Genomic DNA, 20989 nt, shown 5'->3' with positions numbered 1-20989 from the left:
GCATCTCCAACGGGTGACCCATATCAGACATCCAAAAGTGGTCACGCGCCGTCCATTTTCGTCGTCTCGTGAACATATTTTGGCCGTGCATCTGTTTACGTCTGGGTGTGCTTCCAGTGGGGCGACCCATTTTTGTTTTCCATTAATATTTAAAAAGCATAATGTAGTACAAATTAAAGGAGATACAAGCCCAAGACTATTTGCTGCCTGACGGTCCGGTCCCGTTGTTGAATCCCTCCCTCGTCTGCTTCTCCACCGCTCGACGTGCGGCCGCTAGAGCTCGGTGACATGCCGCGTCCTCTAGCAGACGCTGCCGCAACGTCTCGTTCACGGCATTCTTGAGGGTCTCGAAGGAGTCGACTAACGCCCTCTGCTCCGCCGCCCTCTCCTCCGGGGTAGGCTTATCAGGGTCATCAGAGGACCAATCGACGTCGGAGGAGTCACCCTCTGCGGTGGTGGCTTCCCTGCAGCGTTCCATCTCGGCATCGAACGCCGTGTGGGCTGCCCGCTCCTCCTATGATTCCTGCTCCGCGTCAGCCATGAACTTCGCGTCCATGACCGCATCGAGGACGTTGTCGGTGCTTTCGTCGTCCTCCAACTCCTCGTCAGAGCTCTCGACCGGGGGAGGTGGAGTCGGAGGTGGAGGCGCGGTAGCCTGGCCGGGTTTGGCGTTGCTCATGGCAAAGGTGGAGGTTGTGCGGCGGCGGCGCTACGGTGGAGGTTGTGCGGTGGCTATGGTTTTGTGTGGGAGGAGATGAGATGCGCGCACCCCTCTTTACATAGGTCGGAGGCAGGCGACGGCCGCGGCACGCGTGGCATCACCTAAATCCTCCGACTATTTATACATCTCTTGGGAAAACCTTGGATACCGAGTCTCCATCCACGGAAATTTCCGTCGCGGCCGCCATCGCAGAACCCATCTCGAGGGGTTCTGAAGCTATTCCCGGCACCCTGCCAAAGGGGGAAATCATCGCCGGAGGCATCTACATCGCCATACCCGCCTCCAAAGCGTGAGTAGATCATCCCTGGACTATGGATCCATGGTAGTAGCTAGATGGTTGTCTTCTTCAATTTGTGCTTCATGTATAGATCTTGTGAGCTGGCCTACATGATCAAGATCATCCTTATGTAATCATACATGTTGTGTTTGTTGGGACGATAAATATTGTATACTATGTTGAGGTCGATTAATTATTCATGTTATATGTTATTTGTGATCTTGCATGCTCTCTATTGCTAGTAGATACTCTAGCCAAGTAGATGCCTGTGACAATAACTTCAAGGTTGTAGATGTGTTATTGCAGTAGGGAGAAAACAACAATATTTTATCCAAGGGTAATTCTATTGTTTATTTTACACACATTGCTTAATGCAATAATCTGTTGCTTGCAACTTAATACTGAAAGGGGTTCGGACGATAACTGAAAGGTGGATTATTAGTCATAGACGCAGTTGAATTACAGTCTATGTATTATGTTGTAATGCCCAATCAAATCTCATAGTAATCATCTTGTCATGCATGGTCCATATTCTGTCAATTGCCCAGCTGTAATTTGTTCATCCAACATGATATAATCTTTATGGAGAGACACCTCTAGTGAACTGTGGACCACGGTCCTTTCTTTTACACTGATACAATCATCATGTTCTGTTTACTTATTGCAATTTATGTTCTTTTTAATTACTTGAAACATCTCTTTCCACTCGATACGTCTAATCTTTGTGTTCAGCAAACCGGTGAGATTGACAACCTCACTGCAAGTTGGGACAAAGTATTTTGGTTGTGTTGTTTGCAGGTTCCACGTTGTTGCTGACGCCGGTAGTGCGTCCTGCCCACTAGTCAGCCAGCAACACCTTCAGAAGTCACGTCTTTCTCCTACTGGTCGAGTAAACCTTGGTTTTGTACTGAGGAAAAACTTGCTGTTGTGCTCATCACACTTTTCTCTTGGGGTTTCCCAACCGCTTCCACAACAACGCTCATTAAGATTGTCTGGCGCTATCACCGGAGCACCATCACCTGTACCGGCGCTGGGCGCTCTGCTGGTGCCCTCTGCGTGGATCTGCTCTGGTTGGAGCGGCCTCGGGCCAGGGTGGTGGTCAGCGGGGGCTCTCCTCGGTGGGAGCTCGGAATTCTAAGGTGGCGGCGTCACCGGCGGCAGGGACACTTGCCGGTGTTGTGGGCTACTCTTCTCGGTCGCGCGGGCGGCAAGGGAGCGGAGGCTGCTACTTGCGATCTGAAGACGGTGACCCCCCTTGCGTGCGGTTCCCTCTTCGTTGTTGCTGGTGTCGGGCATCCTCGACGGGTTTGTTATTTTCAGGAGGCGGGATACGGGAGCCAGGAGCGGAGACATGGGAGAGCAGGGGCTAGAGGTCGATCTGCCATGGCACCTGCCGGAGGTCGCAAACTAGCTATAAGATCCAGCGGCTAGGAAATTCACTCGTGGCGTCGGCGTGGTAGCCATTGTGTAATTGTGCTGAACTGTCCATCCCGCCGACTGTTGCGGCGTCCCACCATCGTTGAGGACGTCGACCCTCCTGTTATTCATGATCAATCACTCAAATCTAGAGGCACGAACGGCGTGACGGAGCTGCCGGTGCACGCGGTTGGGCCGTTAGTCTGGACCAGGCCGGCCGGCGTGGACACGGACCATTCACGCGTCATCAGATGGTTGGATCAGCAGCCACACGGATCTGTGGTGTATCTGTCGTTCGGGAGCGGTGGCACGCTTACGCTGCGGCAGACGACCGAGCTAGCGCTAGCGCTGGAGATGACTCAGTGTCGGTTCGTCTGGGTCGTCAACATGCCAGATGAAGACACGGCCAGCGGCGCTTTCTTCGGAACCCGGCGAGGAGAAGAAGACGACGACGAGCTCGGCTTCCTGCCGCGGGGTTTCGTTGGGAGGACGTCCGAGGTGGGGCTCGTCCTCCCGTCGTGGGCGCCACAGACGGCGATCCTCACGCACGCCTCCGTCGGCTGCTTCGTCACGCACTGCGGGTGGAACTCGAGCCTCGAGAGCATCCTCAATGGCGTGCCCATGGTCGCGTGGCCACTATACGCGGAGCAGAAGATGAACGCCGCCATGCTGGAGGTCCAGGCCGGGGTGGCCGTCCACGTCCACGCTGATGCTGACGGGTTCTTCACCAAGGAAGAGATCGCCGGCGTGATCCGACGTGTGATGGACGAGGAAGAAGGAGCGACCATAAGGAGGCGTGTTGGCGAATTCAGACACAAAGCGGAACAGGCTCTAACCGATGGTGGTTCTTCAGCTCTTGCATTAGCGCACGTCGCAGGTACCTGGAGATCTACTTGTACGTAATGAGAAGTACTAGTACATAGAAGTGGGTAAATTGATTTGTTTCTCCACTTCTGCATGAACCATGAGTTATTTAAAACTTCTAAAACCATTTTGTTCAGGCTAGGTTGGACCCTACTTCTGAAATGTTATTCCAAAATTTATGCATTCCAAGAGTGCCATGTTGGTTTGGGAATGTCTAGGGCACAGGACACCATCTTGTTATTTGGATCTTTTCCTCTTTATTATTTTGGGAATGAACTCCAGCAACTAGCTGCGGACGTGCGTACTGCACTCATCTACCTACGAATGGCAGAAATTTTGTTGACCGAACGATCACTTGCATTCAGCCAAGTGCATGTAGCACGTTTCGCTAGGAAAAAGTTTGCGATGAGGTGCGCTCTCCACATTATATTTATGAATAGATCCCAAGTGTACGACCTTAGAATTGAAATAACAAACTTAGTTTGTTAATCGTGTGTGCTATTTTGATAGCAAAACATGATTAAAAAAATAATAATTTATGTAACCATTTCATAGTTGCGGCCCTATTTGCAACTTCCTTCTAAGAGGAATAGCCATATGCAACTCAACTTGTATCTAGAAAAAAATTCAATTACAATCCCACTTGCAACCAAAAAAATGCTAGTACTAAACCGATTTGCAACTAAAAAAAAATTCACTTGTAACTCCACTTGCAACTAACCCCACTTGTAACCGGAAGAAAAAATTGTCAGTTGCAATCGGACTTGCAACTAGAAAAAAAAACTCAGTTGCAACACAACTTGTAGATACAAAAAAATCTCAGTTGCAACTCCACCTGCAACTAGAAGAAAACTGACAGTTGCAACCTTACTTGCAACTAGAAAAAACCCACTTGCAACCCCACTGCAAAAAGAAAAAATATCAGTTGTAGCCGCATTTACAACTGGAGGAAAATTGTCAGTTGCAACCTGACTTGCAACTGGAGAAAAAAATACTCACTCGCAACCCCATTTGTAACTAGACTTTCAACTAAAAAGTAACTTAGTTCCAACTCCATTTGCAACCGGAAGAAAATTGTCAGTTACAACCCGACTTGCAACTGGAAGAATAACTTAGTTGAAACCCAACTTGTAAGTAGAAAAAATCTCATTTGCAACTCCACTTACAACTGGAAGAAAATTGCCAATTGCAACCCGACTTGCAACTGGAAACTGCAAATAGAAAAAATATCAGTTGTAGCCCCACTTGCAACCGGAGGAACCGACTTGCATCTCGAGGAAAAAACAACTCACTCGCAACCCATTTGTAACTAGAAAAAAACTTAGTTGCAATCCAAGTTGCAACTAGTAAAACCTCAATTGCATCTCCACTTGCAACCGGAAAAAATAACCGTTGCACTTGAGACTTGCAACTGAAAAAGTATCTCAATCGCAATCCCACTAGCAACTAGAAAAATACGTAGTTGTAACTCAACTTGCAAGTAAAAAAAATCTCAGTTAGCACCCCACTTGCAACCAGAAAAAAATCTCAATTACAGTATGGCTTGCTACGGCGTGTTTTACGGTTACCGCTAGAGATGCTCTTACAACTTAAATTCGATGACGTTATCTAAGTGAAAGTTAAGTTAGTTCTCAGCGTTCTGAGAACTAGTTACACCCAACCACTTATTTCAGAAGTGTACACCCCAGACTAGTCTGAATTACTATATGGTTTTATGTAGAAATTTAAATGACTCATGGTACTCGCATAAATGGAGAAACAGATTTATTTTCTCAGTTGGATGTTCTATTTCTCACTACAAGAAGCTGTCCACGTATTTGCGACGTGCGCTAAAGCAAGTGCCGAAGAACCATGTTTGGTTAGAGCCTATTCCGCTTTATCTCGTAATTCACAAATACGCTTCCTCATGCCTGCTCCTTCTTCCTCGTCCATCGAACGTCGGATCACGCCGGCGATGTCTTGCTTGCTGAAAAAGCCATCGACATCAGCGTGGACGCGGATGGCCACCCCCGCCTGGAGCTCCAGCATGGCGGCGTTCATCTTCTGCTCCGCGTAGAGCGGCCAAGCGACCATGGGCACGCCATTGAGGATGCTCTCGAGGCTCGAGTTCCACCCGCAGTGTGTCACGAAGCAGCCGACGGAGGCGTGCGCGAGGATCGCCATCTGCGGCGCCCACGACAGGAGAACGAGCCCCACCCCTGACGTCCTCTCGACGAAGCCCTCCGGCAGGAAACCGAGCTCGTGGTCGTCTTCTCCTCGCCGGGTTCCGAAGAATGCGCCGCTCGCCGTGTCTTCATCTGGCCTCTTGACGACCCAGACGAACCGACACTGAGTCATCTCCAGCGCCAGCACTAGCTCAGTCGTCTGCCGCAGTGTCAGCGTGCCACCGCTCCCGAACGACAGATACACCACGGATCCGTGTGGCTGCTGGTCCAACCATCGGATGACGCGTGAATGGTCGCGGTTCACGCCGACCGGCCTGGTCCAGACCAAAGGCCCGACCGTGTGCACCGGCAGCTGCGCCACTCCGTCCGTGTCGTCGCCCACCGCGGGTTCTAGCGCGCCGAACGTGTTCACCAGGATCCCATCGACCCTCGAGGCGTCCTTGGCCACGGATAGGAAGCCGGCGTGCGAGTCGCTGCTCCGACGGACGAGCAAGGATCCCGGGAGCTCGTGCGCATGAATCGGCACGCAGCCCGGCAATCGGATCGGCTCCGTCGCGTCCCTGTACTCCCCGACGATCCCTGCGTCGATCTCCGGGAGGTGCAGGAACAGCGACAATAACATCCACGGCGAGGTGAAGAACATGTAGCACGGGACGCCCAGCTCCGTGGCGACGTCGCGCGCCGGCACGCTGACCATGTCCACCACGAGCGCAGCGAGCGGCGCAGTTGAAGTTAACGACTGGGCGATCTCCCGGACGTGGCGGACGCTAGAGACGGCGGCGTGCACGGTGCGTTCGCGCACGGCGGCTGTGGACGGCAGGGTCGGTGGTGCGGGAAGCGCGACCAGCTTGACGCCGTCGGGCACGGAAGCGGCCACGGAGGCGTACTGCTCTGAGGGGGTGTCCGTGGCCGCGGCGAAGAGGAGCGTGGCGCCGAGACCGTGGTCGGCGACCAGCCGGCGCGCCAGCTCGGCGAAAGGGATGAGATGGCCCATGCACGGGCTGCACAGGAGCAGCACGTGCGGCCTAGCGCTCGCCGGCGACGGTTCCTGGCCACCTCCCATGGCGCCGTGTGCGACGTCAGCGCAGGGACGAGCGGCGTTTCGGTCGACGTTGGGAGCAGAGTGGAGTGGTTGCGTTGTTCTTTGGTGATGCGAACGTTGTGTGTGCAAAGTTTGACCTTCTTGTACCAGCTCGGAACAGCGAATGCAACTGGAAGGTGATGAATCTTATTTAAATCGGGACATCTGGTAGAAAATACTACTACATGGTAAGAAAATAAATATACAATCCCAAATCTTTTTTTTTTATCTCCAATGATTGTGTCACTTGCTGGAGTGCACCCCCTCTCCAAACTTAAACAACACAATGGTGGCTGGCCCATTTAAATTTCTACTCGTCGTTAGCAATTGGCCGGTGTGCTAGGTTGGCTTCTGCCATGATTTTTATACATATGGCTGCAAACTCAGCATTCGATATCTTGTGCATCGATCGTGCTTGTTTATGATGAAGACCAAAATGTCGAAGCCGGCTGGCAACATTTTTTAAACATTAGACCTTGGCTCTGCGTTAAATTAATAACGCCACATCGACAAAGTACATAATGCTGAAGATCAGGTTACAGGTAACTCACGCCACAAGAAAGGAACAACAAGAAACACAGCATCGCGGTCGAGGACCTCGTCCATCCGCTTGATCAAACATAGGAGGAGACACGCCAGGAAGGAACGCCATTGGAGTGTACCAGTCTTCAACATCGCTTGACCAGCCGTCAAAGTAAGAACAACCGGTTCTGCCTCCGAAGAAGGACCCTACCTTCTCGCCCAGGATCGAGGGCGCCGCACCGTCGCGAGGGGGAAAAACTCCCCAGAGCACGGAGGTCATATAGGACGGTAGCCCAAGTCAGGAAAAGCATTCGGCAAGATTCTACAACATTCAATATCATGTGCACGCCCACGGCAACATTCGGCAAGATTCGTGATGCGGCCACTAACTGGCACGACGCAGGCAGATCATCCCTTTGTGAGCTTTCTCACAGACCATGTGAGCCGGACTGAGTTATACGCTAAGAGGGGCGAAAAGTGACCGGTTCGCTCTCCTCGCATCGCCTCCTCCTGGCGACTGAGGAGGCGGAACCCTAGCTTTGTCGTCGCCACTCCCCCTCCTCCATATCCTCGTCTTCATCGCCCCCCAAGACGCCGCCCGCCAACCTCGCGACGCCGGTGAAGGGGTGGCGGGGATCTAGGCTCTTGGCCCTCCTGGGCGGGCATAGGTGGAGGACTCCCGCGCGGCGCGGAGCTTGCCTGTTGATACGTCTCAAACGTATCTATAATTTTTGATGCTTCATGCTTGTTTAACGCCAATTCATATATGTTTTGCTTACACTTCGTTGCACTTTTACATGATTTCCGGCACTAACCTATTAACAAGATGCCACAGTGCCAGTCCCTATTTTCTGCTGTTTTTGTATTTCAGAAAAGTTGTATAGAAAATATTCTCGGAATTGGACGAAACAAAATCCGAAGTCAATATTTTACTGAAACGAAGACGAAGTCCAAAGGGGGGGGGGTCGAAGAGGCGCCACGGGGCGGCCATACCACCCCATGGAACGGCCTGGGTGTGGCCCACGCCTAGGGGTGGTGTGGGCCCCAGGCACCCCACCGACCTAAATCCTCCACCTATTTATACATCTTCTCGGGAAAACCCTGGATACCCGAGCCTCCATCCACGAAAAGTTCCGTCGCGATCGCCATCGCAGAACCCATCTTGGGGGGTTCTGAAGTTCTTCCCGGCACCCTGCCGGAGGGGGAAATCATCGCAGGAGGCATCTACATCGCCATGTCAGCCTCCGAAGTGATGAGTGAGTAGTTCATCCCTAGACTATGGGTCCATAGCAGTAGCTAGATGGTTGTCTTCTCCAATTTGTGCTTCATCTATAGACCTTGTGAGCTGCCCTACATGATCAAGATCATCCTTATGTAATCCTACATGTGGTGTTTGCTGGGATCCGATGAATATTGTATACTATGTTGATGTCGATTATATATTCATGCCATATGTTATTTGTGATCTTTCATTCTCTCCGTTGCTAGTAGATACTCTGGCCAAGTAGATGCTTATGACTCTAAGAGGGGGTATTTATGCTCGATAGTAGGTTCATGCCTCTAGTTTTCTGGAACAATGACAATAACTTCTTAGATTGTAGATGTGTTGTTGCTACTAGGGAGCAAACAACAATGTTTTATTCAAGGGTAATTCTATTGTTTACTTTACACACATTGCTTAATGCGATAATCTGGTTCTTACAACTTAATACTGAAAGGGGTTCGGACGATAACCGGAAGGTGTATTATTAGTCATAGACGCAGTTGGATTACGGCTATGTATTATGTTGTAATGCCCAATCAAAGCTCATAGTAATCATCTTATAATGTATGATCAATATTTTGTCAATTGCTCAGCTGTAATTTGTTCACCCAACATCTAAGGATAGGGTTTGCAGAAGCTTACCACAACCGAAGTCATCGACGCAGAAGAAGAAGACGCCCATCCGCGGCCAGTAGCCGCCTCCACAGCCACCGTCGCCGCCGCAAGCCTCACCGACCGTGCAGGTGAGGAAGAGCCGGCCATGGCGCTAGATCGGGAAGGGTGGATGGGCTCCAACAGGGGGGAAATGGGGGATTTGGATTTGGCGGTGAGAGAGCCGCCCCTATATACAGTGGCGAAATTTCAAGCGCGGTGACCGAATTCATCCCGCCGAGATTTTGCCGTCCCGCGCGAGCTCGCGCCATCTCCCGCGGAGTCTCTGTGGGAATGCGGCGTTCTCGAGTTCTGCCGGAACGGGGGTGGCTCCCTAGGCCGAACCAGGCGTTCCTCCAAAACCTGACCCGAGGGTGTTTTAAGAAGCGGTTCGTGCAAGAACGCGTGTTCTGCCAGGTAACCAAACAGATCAAAAAATGCTGAACCGATGCGAGCCAAGGACTTAGTACATTGGGCATCCTGTCCCGTTGAAACTATATCCACCTCCTCCGGCTCCGGTGCATACATCTTGCATACCTCCTCGAGTGCATACCACCTCCTCCAGTGCATGGTAGAAAAATCCTCTTGCATACTTAGCTCTATCGCGCACCACCAAGTCAAAATGCCGCCACATCCTAGTCAGCCGCTAGAATAAAGCTATGGCCATTTGAAGGGGTTCTTGCCTAGTTCGATGCCTAATAAAGTGGGCGAAACTATATATGATTTTCAATTCCTAAGTTCCACTATTTATGTACACAGAAATGTATTTGAAATCATGGATAGTATAACCTTTGGTAAGGGATGTCGACAATATCTCATTTTTTTCATAATAAAATATCTCTTAGATAACTATATTGGATGACATTTCCTCCATTCAAATGAATAAGACGTCCTCATTTTTCGTATTTTTTCTTTGATCAATAATTGCTCTAAATATATCAAGATTCTTGGTACAAAATTAGCATGATTAATTTTTTTTATACGAATTCAACGATACTAATTGCAGACAATATAATCAAAATATTGTTGCTTTATTTTTTTTGTTTAAAATTCGTCTTAGAATATGTATGTGTCGTATTCATTGAAATGGAGTTATGGACACATATCAAACTATGAAGGGATTATAAAAAGAGAATTCACCTCATCAGATGCAGGGAGCAACACTCTGTCCGTTAGCAGACAACCATTAGTTAGGGCATGTACAATGGTAGAGAAGGCATGCCTTTCCTTACCCCGCGCTACATCAGTTAGAGAAGACATTAGATATAAGTCATACAACGCATTATCTCTTACATATCTAGCAATTAATATTAGTAATTAAATTTTGGTAAGAAATTTGTTGCTAAGGGAAGACATCTGTGATACAATGGAGAAAATAATCTTCACTTATTTCCTAAGAGATGGTCCCTGTTAGGGCAATATGCTTGTTGTATTACCAGGGGGCCAAAGGCCACAATATATAGTACATGTACAGGTGCACATATGCAGAAATCCCCCTAACATATAGGGAAACTACAATATACAGATATATACATCTAACACCCCCTCCCCTCAAACTCATGGTGGATCCACAACACTGAGTTTGGAGAGTAAGAAATCATGCTGCACTCGAGTCTGTGCTTTCGTAAAGAAATCCGCCAACTGCAAATCTGAAGGCACATAATGAACCGCAACAACATCATCCTGCACCTGAGCACGTGTGTAAAAAGCATCAACACCAATATGCTTGGTCAGCTCATGCTTGAACGGATCACGTGCAATACTGATAGCACATGTACTGTCAGACAAAAGTGGAGTGGGTGTCGTAACAGAGACCCCAAAATCTGCAAGCAACCACCGTAACCAGGTCACCTCAGCAATAAACAAAGCCATAGCCCGCAACTCAGCCTCAACACTCGAACGAGAAACCGCTACTTGTTTCTTCGTCTTCCAAGCAACAAGCGAACCACCAAGAAACACACGATGAGCGAGAAAGTGAACGACGATCCGTAGGATCACTCGCCCACATAGCATCCGAGTAGCACTGGAGCTGGAGAGAGCTGGAACGGGGAAAGAAAAGGCGACGAGTGATCATGCCACGAAGGTAACGAAGAACACAGAGGAGATGACTATAGTGAACAGTGGTAGGAGCTGAGACAAACTGACTCAGAATATGAACATGATAAGAAATATCAGGACGAGTGACAGCAAGTTAAACAAGACTCCCAACAATATGGCGATAACGAGTGGGATCAGGAAGAGGATCACCATCAGTAGGATGAAGCTTAACATTAAGCTCCATAGGAGTATCAACCGTGCGCTCATCCCCAAGAGCAGCACGAGCCAGAAGATCCTGAATGTACTTTTTCTGGGAGATAGAAAAGCCATCAGAAGTGGAGGAAACCTCAATGCCAAGAAAATAGCGAAGAGGACCAAAATCAGTCATAAGAAACTGATCGCGAAGACGAGCCTTGACGAAGGCAATATACTCAGGATCATCACCAGTAATGATCATATCATCAACATAGAGAAGAAGAAGAGTACGTCCACGAGAAGAAGTGTGAACAAAAAGTGCTGGATCATGAAGACTAGGAGAGAAACCAGCAGCAGTCACCACAGAGGCGAAGCGCTCAAACCAGGCACGAGGGGCCTGTTTGAGACCATAGAGAGAACGTCGAGACGACAAACCATCCCATCGGGAACGAGAATACCCGGGAGGAGGCTGCATGTAAACCTCCTCACTCAACTCGCCATTAAGAAAAGCATTCGAACATCAAGGCCGGGAGACAGACCAACGGCGAACAGAAGCAACAGCAAGAAGGGTACGCACAGTAGTCATATGAGCCACAGGGGCAAAAGTCTCATCATAGTCACGGCCGTGCTCCTGCTGAAAACCACGAGCCACAAGACGCGCTTTATAGCGCTCAAGAGATCCATCAGACCGAGTCTTGATTTTATAGACCCACTTACACGTGATGGGACGAACACCAGAAGGGGGAGAAACAAGATCCCAAGTGCCAGTGCGCTCAAGCGCAGCGATCTCCTCAGCCATGGCAAACTGCCATTCAGGATGACGTTCGGCATCCCGATAAGAAGTCGGCTCGGAAACGACAGAGAGACCATACTGACTAGTAGAGTAACGAACAAGAGCACGACGCTGACGAACAGGCCGTGAAGGGGGAAGCTCATCTGCAGAAGACAAGTCATCAGAAGAAGAGGAAGAAGGGACAGCATCGGAAGGATCCGAAGCCGGAGAACAAGGAGTACTAGGTGGACTAGAACGAGAGGATGGCGCCAAAGGGGGCGCATCATAAGTAGGAGGGGGAGGAGGGACAGCAGGGGGTGCATCCGGAAAAAGAAGAAAAGAGATATCATCCACCGGGTAAGTACCCGAGGTGGGGCGAGGATAGAAGGGACGCGTCTCATTAAACATGACGTCACAAGAGATGCGCATCCGACGACCAACTGGGTCCCAACAACGATAGCCCTTATGCTCATCACTGTATCCGAGAAAAACACACTCAACAGACTGAGCGGTCAGTTTGGTGCGTTCGCGAGGATGGATAAGAACATAGCAAACGCAACCAAATAAGCGAAGAGTCGAGTAATCTGGAGAGCTACCAGAAAGACGCTCGAGAGGAATGCCACCTTGAAGGGCAGCAGAAGGCTGAATGTTAATGAGGTAAGTCGACGTAGCGACAGCCTCAGCCCAGAAATGCGGCGGAAGAAAGGAAGCAATCATCATAGCACGGGTAGTCTCAAGAATATGACGATCTTACGCTCGGCGACACCATTTTGAGCATGGCGCCGGGACACGAGAACTGGGCAAGAGTGCCCTGCTTAGCAAGAACACCACGCATGTGCTGGGAGATATACTCTCCGGCAGAATCAACACGAAACACACGAATAGGCGTGGAATACTGAGTACGAACCATGGCTGCAAAACGCTGATAAATAGAAAGCACCTCACTGCGAGAGTGCATAAGAAACAACCAGGTGTACCGTGAAAAATCATCAATAAACAAAATATAGTATCGATGACCCCCTTTCGAAGGAAAGGGAGCCGGACCCCAAACATCCGAATGAACTAAATCAAAAGGTCGCTGAGATACAGACGCACTAGTAGAATAGGGAAGCTGAATCTGTTTACCCAACCTACAACCCTGACACGAATGCAAAGACACATCTTCTGAGACAGACCCCAGAAGACCACTACGAACTAATGACGATAAACGGGAGCCACAGAGGTGACCCAGCCGATGATGCCACTGCTGAAAAGATCCGGTGACGAAGCGGCAACCGTAGGAGAGCCGCGAGATGAAGTGTCGGCGGAAGGAACGTGAAGCCGGTCTAACTCCCGAGCCCCGGGGACTCAAGGCTGCGAGGGCCAGCTCCAACCGGGGCCTGTGTATGGCGATTCCGAACGAGCACAAGAATCAGCGTCAAGAATGACGCGACAACCAGAATCGATAAGGCCGACTAGCGGAAAACAGGTTCATCTTAAGACTAGGAACATGAGAAACATCAGGAACAGAGAAATAGGAAGTAGAAAGGGTGCCTCGACTGGAAACAGGAAGAGAGGTACCATCAGCCGTGATAACACGAACATGAGAAACAAGAGAGTGAAGAGCAGAAAGAATAGAAGACGCAGAGGTCATATGAAAAGAAGCTCCAGAATCCAGATACCACGGGGATGACGTACCTGACTGTGCAGAAGATGGTGGTCGCGCGGTGCCAGAAGAGCCAGACACAGAACCAGCAGTACCCGTCGAGGAAGAGCCTGTACCAGCGAGCAGACCACGAAGACCACGGATAGTGTCCTGATCAGATAGCGCAACAGCAGAAGATCCTGAAGAACCAGTCTGACGACGAGTATGCTGCGGCGGACATAAGCTGGGATCCCTCTGCCAGCAAGTAGAGATAGTGTGGCCAGTCCTGCCACAGTAGGTGCAAGGAAGTGATGTCGAACCACGAGGCTGCTGGGGCTGACGCTGGCCCTGGAATGGAGGAGTAGGGAGTATCGGCTGTGCCGGAGACCGCAACGAAGCCGGCGGCATAGGAGGTCCACGAGCAGACGACACAGGAGGGCCACGAGCAGCAAGAACGAGAGGAACCTCAAGAAGACCAGCACCACGAAGACGAGTCTCCTCGGCACGAAGCTCGGCAAGTACCTCGGAGAGCGGAACACGACCACGGGCAAGCAGGCTGGGCACGGCGCGGCTCAAACTCCTTGCGGAGCCGCGACAAGAACTCAAAAACGCGCTGAAACTCTAGATCCGCGCGCACGGTCGGACAGACGGGGACAGGTGGCACACACGGTCATGCGGAGAGAATCAAGGCGACGCCAAATAGCCGCACTCCGAGTGTAGAACTCATCAATAGTAGAATCACCCTGCTGAAGGGCATGCTCTGGCGGACCACGGACGGGTAAAGAGCATCCCCGGGCGGCCGATAGCGCCGACGAAGAAAAGCCCACTGAGCAGCAGCGGTGGGAAGACCCATAAACTCAGCAGCATACTGAGGCAGAACACTGGAGGTGTGAACAGCAGCAGCACGAGCATCCTCATCTATCCACTGAGTGTACTCAGTCAGATCCAGTCGGTAAGTCGCAACGGCAGTAGAGTGGTCCTGAACCTTCCGATCATAATCAGCCATAGCAGTGTCATCAGCACTCTTGGTTGTATCCTTATCCGCCTGAGTAGCATCAGGGGCAAGGGCAACAGGTGGCGGTGCAACAGGCACCGTAGGAGTAACGGGGCGCGGCGGACAGGAGACCTCGCCAGAAAGCACACCCCAAAGACGAAGACCGTGCATGTGGACGCGCATGAAGGCAGCGAAATCAGGGTAATTCGCGCCATCAAAGATCACCGGGCAGCGAGGGATCGCAACATAGCCCGAGGAAGACAACTGCAGGCGAGAGAAACCGGATCGGGGAGCAGAGGCCGCGGGCGGCGCCGGAGAGCAGGGGAAGCGGGCGGCGCGGGAGAGCAGGGGAAGAAGCGGACGGCGCGAGAGAACAGGGGCCGCGGGCGGCGCGGGAGAGCAGGGGCAGCGGCGACGCGGGAGAGCAGGGGCAGCGGCGGCGCGGGAGAGCAGGGGCCGAAGCAGGCCGATCGGGAGCGGGGGAAGCGGGCGGCGCGACGGAGCTAGGGAGCGAAGGGAGCGACGGGAGTGACGGGCGGCACGGAAGAGCAGATCGGGGGCCAGCAGATCGGTGATACGTCTCAAACGTATCTATAATTTCTTATGTTCCATGCTAGTTTTATGACAATACTTACATGTTTTATACACACTTTACATCGTTTTGATGCATTTTCCGGAACTAACCTATTGACGAGATGCCGAAGGGCCGAGTTCTGTTTTCTGCTGTTTTTGGTTTCAGAAATCCTAGTAAGGAAATATTCTCGGAATCGGACGAAATCAATGCCCGAGCATCCTATTTTTCCACGAAGCTTCCGGAACACCCGAGAGCCGGCGAGAGGAGGGCCACGGGGCCACCGGATGACAGGGTGGCGCGGCCGGGGCCTGGGCCGCGCCCCCCTATTGTGTCACCGCCTCGTCAGCCTTCCGACTCCGCCTCTTCGCCTATTTAAAGGTCCCTGACCTAAAACCTCGACACGAAAAAACCACGGTACGAGAAACCTTCCAGTGCCGCCGCCATCGCGAAGCCAAGATCTGGGGGACAGGAGTCTCTGTTCCGGCACGCCGCCGGGACGGGGAAGTGCCCCCGGAAGGCATCTCCATCGACACCACCGCCATCTCCATCAACGCTGCTGTCTCCCATGAGGAGGGAGTAGTTCTCCCCCGAGGCTAAGGGCTGTACCGGTAGCTATGTGGTTAATCTCTCTCCTATGTACTTCAATACAATGATCTCATGAGCTGCCTTACATGATTGAGATTCATATGAGTTTTGTATCACTATTCATCTATGTGTTACTCTAGTGATGTTATTGAAGTACTCTATTCCTCCTCCATGGTGTAATGGTGACAGTGTGTGCATCATGTAGTACTTGGCGTAGGTTATGATTGTAATCTCTTGTAGATTATGAAGTTAATTATTGCTATGATAGTATTGATGTGATCTATTCCTCCTTCATAGTGTGATGGTGACGAGTGTGCATGCTATGTTAGTACTTGGTGTAATTGCAATGATCTATCATGCACTCTAAGGTTATTTAAATATGAACATCGAATGTTGTGGAGCTTGTTAACTCCGGCATTGAGGTGCTCTTGTATCCCTACACAATTAGTGGTGTTCATCATCCAACAAGAGAGTGTAGAGTGGTTTTATTATGTGATCAAAGTTGAGAGTGTCTACTAGTGAAAGTATGATCCCTAGGCCTTGTTTCGAAGCATCGAAACTCCGTTTACTTACTATTCTGTTGCATGTTTACTCGCTGCCCTATTTTATTCAGATTGCTATTACCGCTCATATACATCCATACTACTTGTATTTCACTATCTCTTCGCCGAACTAGTGCACCTATACATCTGACAAGTGTATTAGGTGTGTTGGGGACACAAGAGACTTCTTGTATCGTGATTGCAGGGTTGCTTGAGAGGGATATCTTTGACCTCTTCCTCCCCGAGTTCGATAAACCTTGGGTGATCCACTTAAGGGAAACTTGCTTGCTGTTCTACAAACCTGCGCTCTTGGAGGCCCAACACTGTCTACAAGAATAGAAGCACCCGTAGACATCAAGCACTTTTCTGGCGCCGTTGCCGGGGAGGAAAGGTAAAAGGCACTCATACTCCAGTCCCAGGTAACTAAGTATGTTTCTGTTGCCATTGTGTATGTGCTCGAAGCTATTTCCTTTAGATCCTGCAATTGCCTCTTTTTGTTTCTTGTTTACACTAGTTAGGCATAATGGAAAACAACCGTGAGCTTTTTGTACTATTTCTCGAGTCAAGACATGAATGGTTTAATGCGAAAATTAAAAAACCTATGGAACCTTATTTGCATGCTAGTAGTAATATTAGTATGAACGCTTTGAACACCATTGTTGATAATGATATAGAAAATTCTAAGCTTGGGGAGGTCGGTTTTGATGAAAATGATCTCTTTAGCCCTCCGGGTATTGAGGAGAAAGTTTATGTTGATTATGATATGCCTCCCATATATGATGATTATATTGATAGTGGTCTTTTGATGCCGCCTACTATGGAGCATAAAGTTTATTATGATTATACTATGCCTCCTATATTTGATGATGAGAATAATAATGATAGCTACTTTGTTGAATTTGCTCCCACTATTACTAATAAAATTGATTATGCTTATGTGGAGAATAATGATACTTTTATGCATGTGAATAAGAATGCTTTATGTGATACTTATATTGTTGAGTTTGTTCATGATGCCACTGGAAATTATTATGAGAGAGGGAAACATGGCTATATGCATCTTAATAATATTAAGTTTCCCCTCTTTATGTTGAAAATCTTGAAGCTACACTTGTTTTATCTTTTTGTGCTTGTTGCATTATGCTTCATGAATTTGTTTATTTACAAGATTCCTATGCATAGGAAGCATGTTAGGCTTAAATTTGTTTTGAACTTACCTCTTGATGCTCTTTTTTTCTTCAACTCTTATTTCTTGCGAGTGCATCATTAAAACTGCTGAGCCCATCTTAATGGCTATAAAGAAAGCACTTCTTGGGAGATAACCCATGTATTATTTTACTACAGTAATTTTGTTTTATATTTGAGTCTTGGAAGTTTTTACTACTGTAGCAACCTCTCCTTATCTTTATTTTATTGCATTTTTGTGCCAAGTAAAGTCTTTGATAGTAAGGTTGATGCTAGATTTGGATTACTGCGCAGAAACAGATTTCTTGCTGTCACGAATTTGGGTATGATTCTCTGTAGGTAACTCAGAAAAATCTGCCAATTTACGTGAGTGATCCTCAGATATGTACGCAACTTTCATTCAATTTGAGCATTTTCATCTGAGCATGTCTTGTGCCTCTTAAAAATTCGTCTTTACGGACTGTTCTGTTTTGACAGATTCTGCCTTTTATTTCGCATTGCCTCTTTTGCTGTGTTGGATGGATTTCTTTGTTCCATTAACTTCCAGTAGCTTTGAGCAATGTCCAGAAGTGTTAAGAATGATTGTTTCACCTCTGAACATGTGAATTTTTGATTATGCACTAACCCTCTAATGAGTTTGTTTTGAGTTTGGTGTGGAGGAAGTTTTCAAGGGTCAAGAGAGGAGGATGATATACTATGATCAATGAGAGTGAAAAGTATAAGCTTGGGGATGCCCCCGTGGTTCATCCCTGCATATTTTAAGAAGACCCAAGCGTCTAAGCTTGGGGATGCCCAAGGCATGCCTTCTTCATCGACAACTTATCAGGTTTCTTCTCTTGAAACTATATTTTTATTCAGTCACATCTTATGTACTTTACTTGGAGCGTCTGTTTGTTTTTGTTTTTGTTTTTGTTTGAATAAAATATGATCCATCATTCTTGTGTGGGAGAGAGACACGCTCCGCTGTTTCGTATGAACACGTATGTTCTTAGCTTTATCTTTAATGTTCATTGCGAAAGTTGGACTATTTCATTCATTGATATATGGTTGGAAACGGAAAATGCCGCATGTGGTAAATGGTTTAATGTCTTGAATAATGTGATACTTGGCAATTGTTGTGCTCATATAGATCTTGTTTAAGCTCTTGCATCATGTATCTTGTACTCATTAATGAATAACTACATAGAGCTTGTTAAAATTTGGTTTGCATGATTGATCTCTAGAGTCTAGATATTTTCTGGTTGAGGTGTTTGAACAACAAGGAGACAATGTAAAGTCTTATAATAGTTACAATATGTTCATATGTAAGCTTTGCTGCACCGTTTTATACTTGAGTTTGCTTCAAACAACCTTGCTAGCCTAGCCTTGTATTGAGAGGAATTCTTCTCGTGCATCCAAATCCTTGAGCCAACAACCATGCCATTTGTGTCCACCATACCTACCTACCACATGGTATTTCTCTGCCATTCCAAAGTAAATTACTTCATGTGCTACCTTTAAACAATTCAAAACTTTATTACTTCTTATTTTGTGTCAATGTTTTATAGCTCATGAGGAAGTATGTGGTGTTTTATCTTTCAATCTTGTTGGGCAGATTTCACCAATGGACTAGTGGCTTCATCCGCTTATCCAATCATTTTGCAAAAAGAGCTGGCGCGAGGTTCCCAGCCCCCAATTAATTAACTTCATTAATAATTCTCTTCACATGTTTTGCTCTGATTCATCAGTAAGCAACTTAATTTTGCAAATGGACACTCCTCCATGGTATGAGATTGTTGGAAGGCACCTGAGGATTCGGTTAGCCATGGCTTGTGTAAGCAAAGGTTGGGAGGAGTGTCATCTATAAATAATGAAACTAAAATACATGTGTAAACAAAAGAGAAGAGGGATGATCTACCTTGCTGGTAGAGATAACATCCTTCATGGGAGCCGCTCTTGAAAGTCTGGTTGATAAGGTAGTTAGAGTACCCTCTACCATTCGTTGACAACAACAAACACCTCTCAAAACTTTATTTGCATGCTCTCTATATGATTTCAAAACTTAAAAAGCTCTAGCACATGATTTAATCCCTTCTTCTCTCTGCGAAGGGCCATTCTTTTACTTTATTGTTGAGTCAGTTCACCTATTTTTTCTATCTTAGAAGCAAACACTTGTGTTAACTGTGCATTGATTCTTACATGTTTACTTATTGCACTTGTTATATTGCTTTATGTTGACAACTATCCATGAGATATACATGTTACAAGTTGAAAACAACCGCTGAAACTTAATCATCCTTTGTGTTGCTTCAATGCCTTTACTTTGAATTTATTGCTTTATGAGTAAATCTTATGCAAGTCTTATTGATGCTTGTCTTGAAAGTATTATTCATGAAAAGTCTTTGCTATATGATTCATTTGTTTACTCATTATCTTTACCATTGCTTTGAATCGCTGCATTCATCTCATATGCTTTACAATAGTATGATCAAGATTACGATAGCATGTCACTTCAGAAATTATCCTTGTTATCGTTTACCTACTCGAGGGCGAGTAGGAACTAAGCTTGGGGATGCTTGATACGTCTCAAACGTATCTATAATTTCTTATGTTCCATGCTAGTTTTATGACAATACTTACATGTTTTATACACACTTTACATCGTTTTGATGCATTTTTCGGAACTAACCTATTGACGAGATGCCGAAGGGCCGGTTCTTGTTTTCTGCTTGTTTTTGGTTTCAGAAATCCTAGTAAGGAAATATTCTCGGAATCGGACGAAATCAATGCCCAGCATCCTATTTTTCCACGAAGCTTCCGGAACACCCGAGAGCCGGCGGAGGAGGGCCACGGGGCCACCAGATGACAGGGTGGCGCGGCCAGGGCCTGGGCCGCGCCCCCTATTGTGTCACCGCCTCGTCAGCCTTCCGACTCCGCCTCTTCGCCTATTTAAAGGTCCCTGACCTAAAACCTCGACACGAAAAAGCCACGGTACGAGAAACCTTCCAGAGCCGCCGCCATCGCGAAGCCAAGATCCGGGGACAGGAGTCTCTGTTCCGGCACGCCGTCGGGACGGGGAAGTGCCCCCGGAAGGCATCTCCATCGACACCACTGCCATCTCCATCAACGCTGCTGTCTTCCATGAGGAGGGAGTAGTTCTCCCCCGAGGCTAAGGGCTGTACCGGTAGCTATGTGGTTAATCTCTCTCCTATGTACTTCAATACAATGATCTCATGAGCCGCCTTACATGATTGAGATTCATATGAGTTTTGTATCACTATTCATCTATGTGTTACTCTAGTGATGTTATTAAAGTACTATATTCCTCCTCCATGGTGTAATGGTGACAGTGTGTGCATCATGTAGTACTTGGCGTAGGTTATGATTGTAATCTCTTGTAGATTATGAAGTTAATTATTGCTATGATAGTATTGATGTGATCTATTCCTCCTTCATAGTGTGATGGTGACAGTGTGCATGCTATGTTAGAGTTGGTGTAATTGCAATGATCTATCATGCACTCTAAGGTTATTTAAATATG

General features: G+C 48.1%; 2 protein-coding genes across 2 annotated transcripts; one reads left to right on the top strand and one right to left on the bottom strand.

Annotated features, from left to right (window-relative positions):
- The first annotated feature begins 539 nt into the window (after nucleotides 1-539).
- LOC124647323 (UDP-glycosyltransferase 72C1-like) lies at nucleotides 540-3317 on the top strand. Its single transcript, XM_047187286.1, has 2 exons — nucleotides 540-604; nucleotides 2567-3317. Exons 1-2 carry the CDS (start codon nucleotides 540-542, stop codon nucleotides 3315-3317), a joined length of 816 nt encoding a protein of 271 aa, XP_047043242.1.
- Nucleotides 3318-5144: 1827 nt separating this feature from the next.
- Nucleotides 5145-6461, bottom strand: LOC124706952 (hydroquinone glucosyltransferase-like). The gene has a single exon (XM_047238613.1). The coding sequence runs from the start codon at nucleotides 6435-6437 to the stop codon at nucleotides 5145-5147; it is 1293 nt and encodes a 430-aa protein (XP_047094569.1). The 5' UTR covers nucleotides 6438-6461.
- Nucleotides 6462-20989: the final 14528 nt, after the last annotated feature.

Source organism: Lolium rigidum, chromosome 4, assembly GCF_022539505.1.
Source record: "Lolium rigidum isolate FL_2022 chromosome 4, APGP_CSIRO_Lrig_0.1, whole genome shotgun sequence".
Taxonomy (NCBI): Eukaryota; Viridiplantae; Streptophyta; class Magnoliopsida; order Poales; family Poaceae; genus Lolium; species Lolium rigidum.
Note: the sequence above shows the minus strand (reverse complement) of the source record. Positions and strands in the feature narration are given on the sequence as shown.

Excerpts from the sequence above, each read along its gene's own strand:
- LOC124706952 (XM_047238613.1), bottom strand. The coding sequence starts at position 6,437 with ATGGGCCATCTCATCCCTTTCGCCGAGCTGGCGCGCCGGCTGGTCGCC.
- LOC124647323 (XM_047187286.1), top strand. The coding sequence starts at position 540 with ATGAACTTCGCGTCCATGACCGCATCGAGGACGTTGTCGGTGCTTTCG. Across the intron at positions 605-2,566 it reads TCGTCGTCCTCCAACTCCTC|AGGCACGAACGGCGTGACGG; the intron begins GTCAGAGCTCTC and ends ACTCAAATCTAG.